The sequence below is a fragment of the Cupressus sempervirens genome, chromosome 10, assembly GCF_028749045.1.
Source record: "Cupressus sempervirens isolate cs-2001-9-10 chromosome 10, ASM2874904v1, whole genome shotgun sequence".
Classification (NCBI taxonomy): Eukaryota; Viridiplantae; Streptophyta; class Pinopsida; order Cupressales; family Cupressaceae; genus Cupressus; species Cupressus sempervirens.
The window spans coordinates 106,419,022-106,424,729 of NC_143127.1; the positions used below are offsets into that span (position 1 = coordinate 106,419,022).

Sequence of the window (5,708 nt, forward strand, 5' to 3'; positions counted from 1 at the left end):
GGAAAAATAGACCAATTCACGTTTAAGACACGAAAAAGATCCAGAAAAATAACCCTTCTGACAAAAATCCCAAGCCCACTACAATAAGATTCAGCCATAATGTTGGAATGGTCGCTCGGTTTGACTCGTTGTACAGCTAGAGCTAGTTGTGTAGTTTATACACAACCTTGTGCATATACTTCCTCAAAAAGGTCAATCAAAACAGCCATAGAAAAATAGAATAATTCATTCGCTAATGGAAGATTTAACCCAAAAACAATATCACTATGCATTAAGACAACACCCAACACAAAAATGTCTCATAAAACAATATCTTTCTCTCTGATAAATCGTCAAAATAGCATTACAGCTACAGCCGTTGCCTTGCCCAATCTCTAGCAGTACAAATATTGTACTAAAAAAATTTGATCCCCAATTACAAACCCTCCATCCGCTTTCCTTGAATAAACTCAGCGGACGAAATAATTAAGAATTGTGTCAATATTCCTCCCACAAATGTCAAATCAGAGATACAAATTAGTTCCCTAACTTTCTCATCCAGAGGCGCTGCCAAAACCGAATCAAATCCCACAAGAAAAGTACCCATGAAACCGAAAAAAAATAAGGAGATCCCAAAGAAACCCTATCTGTGAGCTGTTACAAGAGTTTCAATAAAGCGAAGCCCGTCAAATTTCGGCGCGAACTTATCTTCTTTACACGGTCTGCACTGCAATTCCTCACATGGGTGTCTCTCCAAATTGTCGGCTTTCCCCTGCAAATCACAGATCTAACATAAATTCATCTACCCACAAAACTAAATTAAAATCCACACAAAATTGATTGTTAAAAAAACTTCCATTAAAAACTCACAACAACAACTCACCCTGGACGAGGACAAAGCGCTGATCTGAATGCTGCGTGTTTGGACCGGAAAATCCAAGGCAGTAGACGCGACTGCTGCAACCGCGGCCATTAAAACATCTGTTCCCTTCATTTTGAATGGTGAAAAAACGCAATCACAATAGAAGAAAACCAGCTATGAATAATTTCTGTTAGAGCCAATTCTCTTTGGATTTGGAAGATAAACGGGTGGGCTTTAAAAGAGCCCGTCCTCGTTCCCTGCAGATCCAATTCTCCGAGAGAAGACCTCACCGTGAGGTTTCCAGGAAAAGACTCGTGAATTTACCCGCACACGAGGTCACGGTTTCGAATCGCGTGGCAAAATAAATTAGAATATAATTATTACGCGGCTTTGGATCGCGTGGAATCAGATTTTGAGCTTTTATTGACTTCACTTCCCCTGCGACGAAGCAACTCGCCAACAAAATGTCTTTTCTTCCCTTTAAAAGTAATTTATATATATATATATATATATATATATATATATATATATATATATATATATATATATATTATTTTTGAACTTTCCATGTCAATTGAAAATAAATATTTTCGATGTTTTGAAACTTTTGAATTAATAGACAATTATTTTTGAACTTTCCATGTCAATTGAAGTTATTATCGATGTTTTGAAAATTTTGCATTACCTAGTAGACAAACATTCCAGCGTATGATGCATGTATTTGTAAAAGTACAAAATCGATGTTTTTTTGTTTTTTGTTTTTGTTTTTATTATTTTAAGAAAATCTAGATCTTCGTGATGAGGAAAAAAAATCAATGAAATATAAATAAGTGTAAATTATTTTTAGTAAATATGTTTATATGATAATTAGGTTTTTGATAATTAAAATAGGTAAGTTAGAAAATTGAATTTATATTTAAATGAATCTCAATTGAATGACGATTCAAAGTATATTTTTATTTTTTAAGTGATGAAATCTAATTTATTGTTAGACTTACAAATAGCATTTCTTTAATGTGATTGTTGATATTATATTTTAGATCTTTATTCTATTGAATTACGAGTTTTTAGGTCAAGAAATGATTTTTTATCACATTTGTCTATTTATGTTTTTGATGCATCTTGACAATGAGGTTCTCTCTTACAACTTTGTTTAAAATATAGTTTTTTATTCTACTTTTTGTGAAAATTGAAAATTCATTACATTCTAATAGCCTATAAGATTATATCTTACAACAATGTTTGAAATGTAGTTTTTAATTCTAACTTTCCAAAAACTTGGGAATAAGTTATATTCATAAGTACCTTAGTAAGGTGGTTATATGATGAGTACATGGAGCATTGCATCTTGATCAACCATCGTCTTTTGTTAGATCAAATAAAAGAGTGGCACTATTGATTGCTCTCTAAAATTATTTATCTATTATATGCTTTATAAGGATTCTAAGATATTTTATGATTCAAAGGATTCTAAGATATTCAATTTTTTTCAATTCAAACACATAACATCAAATCATGCAAAAATGTGTGTAGTTCATTTAAGCTAGATAGATACTTAACCTCAATCATTTGAATTTAAATTTTAAATTGGAAACCCTTAAGTGCATGACTATGAGAATAATCCACATTGATAGAATTGTCTCAGATATAATACCAATCAGATCTAGTGGGAAATGACTAAATGGTCACACATTATGCCATAAGAAAGTGAAGAGCAAGAATGTATAACAATTCATAAATGTCTATGAAAAAAGATTTGTAAATAAAATAAAAGGCAGATGAATAAGCCCTGATTCACATATTGTCATGTGATTTTTCTTTATGCATGCATACTAAATTATCACTTCAAAATAAACACAACAGTTAATGGGAGATGACTTGCTTAAAATGCAATTAGATAAGTACAATCAACCAAAGTTAATAATTTGTTAATGAGAAAATTTTACTCATTAACTTCCACGGTCCATGAATAATAAATTCAATGTTTCAAGATTGTACTGTATATATGTTTTTGCATCAACATTTCTCTTATTGTTACTCTCTATGCTCACTTTCATTCTAGTGATAAATCATGAAGTGGGATCCAAAACATTGATGCAAATACATATATATAATTGAATCCATAAACAATTCAAACAATTTTTTTTGTTTTGGAAAACTACTACAAGTACTTCTATTTTGTTTAAATGCAAATGACAAGATAGGTAGTACGTAGCTTAAAGATCAAATAGTAAGTGCTAGTATAAATGAGATTCTATTATCAAATAGTGAATGCTTAGGAAATGATGTCTTTATGAATTAAAATACCTTGGTGTCTATGTTGGATAAAGGATAGTTTTTTTTTTTTTTTTTTTGATGAATAGTCCTTTTCAATTAATAAAATTTACTAAGTTTACAATTCACAAAAAAGGGGCCGGGGGATACAAGATCACCCCGCGAATGAGTTCACACAACCGAAGCCGGAATTAACAACATGGCCTCAGCCAGAAATTATTCACTATTCATCAAAAAAAAATATTTAACAACCTCAGGCTGCCAAGGCAGTACCAGTAGAGGGAGGATCGTCTTTATCAGGAAATCACCACGCACCAGTGGGATTGTGGGGCGGACTGGGAACAGTCCAGCCGTCAGCAGCATTAGCAGGATCTGAGGTAGTCGTAGTCTCCGCATCCTTCTTGTCTGGCCGCGGAGGAGAAATTGCCAAGGCCAGCCGAGGAAACTTGCCAGAGTGCGCCCGCCCAGGGGGAGGAGTCGGGGACCGGCCAGAAGCCCGCCCAGGGGGAGGAGCCGAGGACTAGCCAAAACCACCACGCAATGGGGAAGCAGAGCGGCGCCTCCAACCGCCATGTCCACCATTGGGAGAGCGGTGGCGGGGACCCTGGGAGCGCGACGTGTGTGAATGGCGGCCAGAGGACTGGCATCGGGAACGGCGACCGCAAGACGAAGAGGCATCGGCCAAGGCATCCGGAGGCACTCTAGCAATGGTGCATGGAGCATTGCCCCAATGATTTAACAATTCCTGTAAGTGCGCAACTTCCAGGGCAACTTTATTAGCTTGCACCTGTATCTGCATAATGACATTGTTACAAATGCATGCCTTAGTGTACATTGCAATGTTAACATCCAAAAAACTATGAGTGAATAAAACTGCATTCCTATCTTTCCACAGAGAAAACAAAATTTCCATCCTGAAGGTATGCCAAATCTGGGAGAACTTCCAAGGAATTCTGGGGGAATCACCCAGTAGGATCATGTGCCAGGAAAAAGGTTCGGGCCTGAAAGGCTTGAAAAAATCATGAATCCAGTGCCAATAATTCTGAGCACGCTTGCAAAATCAGAAAATATGCAAAAAGGACTCAGGTTGACCACAGAAGGGGCATCTGGGATCAGGAACCCCAATGTGCTTGAGCCGAAGCCCCAGGGGAAGACCTTGGAAGGCAAGGCACCAAGCAAAGTGGGCAATCTTAGGTTCTGTAATGGCACTCCAAATGGTGTCGAAACGTTTTCTCCATTGAGAAAGTGAAGATTGCAAATGCCACCGTTGATTAAGCGTGTCCACCATTGGAAGGTGGGGCGAAAGCCATCTGTACCCCATAGTGGGCTTATAATTGGTAAATGGAGTGGCAGGATACCACTTCCAATCATGCCACCAAGGACGAACAAACTGAATCCCCACTTTATGAACTAAGTGCACAGGGATGGAAGACAACAAAAGGTCATAAGTCTAGCGATCAGAACTGACAAGGCGGTACTGAACTTGCATATCCTCCCATGACCTGAAATTCATGGTGACTCTTGAAAAAAAATCCTTGGTATTGCGGATGCCACGTTTAAAAAAACGCAGAGCACTGACACCTTGAGTCTTGGCAAGAGGAGTACCCTAGATGACAAACAGGGGAGACCACCAAATGTTTTGTTGATTTAAGGATAGCCCATTGCGAAACTCATCACCAGCCCAACGAAGCCAAGGTTTAACAGCTTCCTAGGCTTTCCAGATGCTCTTTATAACAAAAGAGCCTTGTATGACGACTGGTTCACACATAGTGAGAAGGGTCTGAAAACCAATCCCCTTCCACGCCGGTCTGTTAACAGGGAAGCTGAAAGAAATGCAATGCCTTACCAGTATCTTCCAGGCTTCATCTCCAGAAATAGCTCTGATAATCCATTTAGCACAGAGGGCAAGGCCCTGCTTCCGAGTGGAAAGCAAGCCAAGACCCCTAGATTCCCTTAGGAGACAACAAAAATCCCAAGCAACTTTGTGAAAACCATGATGGTCAGAACCAGAGGCCCAAAGAAAATCTCTGAGCAAACATTCTAGTTTGAGATTGAAAGCTTTGGAGGGAGCCCAACAGGAAGAATAGTACACATGGGTGGCAGCCAGAATCTTAGAACAAATCTGGAATTTACCAGCAAGAGAAAGCGGCTTAGTGATCCAATAATCAAGCTTTTTGCTAATCTTTGCAAGCACAACATTCCAAAGTTCCACAGGGGAAGCCTGGAAAGCAAAGGGAATGCCAAGAAAGCGGAAGATTTCTCCATGAGTAACCCATTTCCATTGAAACTGGCTGAGCCAAGGTGGAGCTGGCAAGAAAGACAGGCGGTAACAGAGCGTTTTATGCCATTGAATGGCAGAGCCAGAGGCTTGACAAAAAGTGTCCAGACAATTTAAAGCATTTTTTATGTTTTCTTCATCTTCAAGAAGAGTAAGAAAAGAATCATCAGCAAAATGACCATTGACTAACTAAGAGGAAGAATCAGGCAAGGAAATGCCACGGACCAGTCTTGAAGACACAGAGTGAACAAGTAAATAACCAAAACCTTCAGCAACAAGGACATAAAGCGCTGGACCTAGCGGACAACCTTGCCT

General features: G+C 38.2%; 1 protein-coding gene across 1 annotated transcript; it reads right to left on the reverse strand.

The window, feature by feature from the left end:
• Positions 1-295: 295 nt before the first annotated feature.
• LOC149532823 (uncharacterized) lies at positions 296-1,296 on the reverse strand. Its single transcript, XM_089806609.1, has 2 exons — positions 863-1,296; positions 296-751 (listed from the first exon to the last, which is right to left on the reverse strand). Exons 1-2 carry the CDS (start codon positions 971-973, stop codon positions 623-625), a joined length of 240 nt encoding a protein of 79 aa, XP_089662735.1. The 5' UTR covers positions 974-1,296; the 3' UTR covers positions 296-622.
• Positions 1,297-5,708: the final 4,412 nt, after the last annotated feature.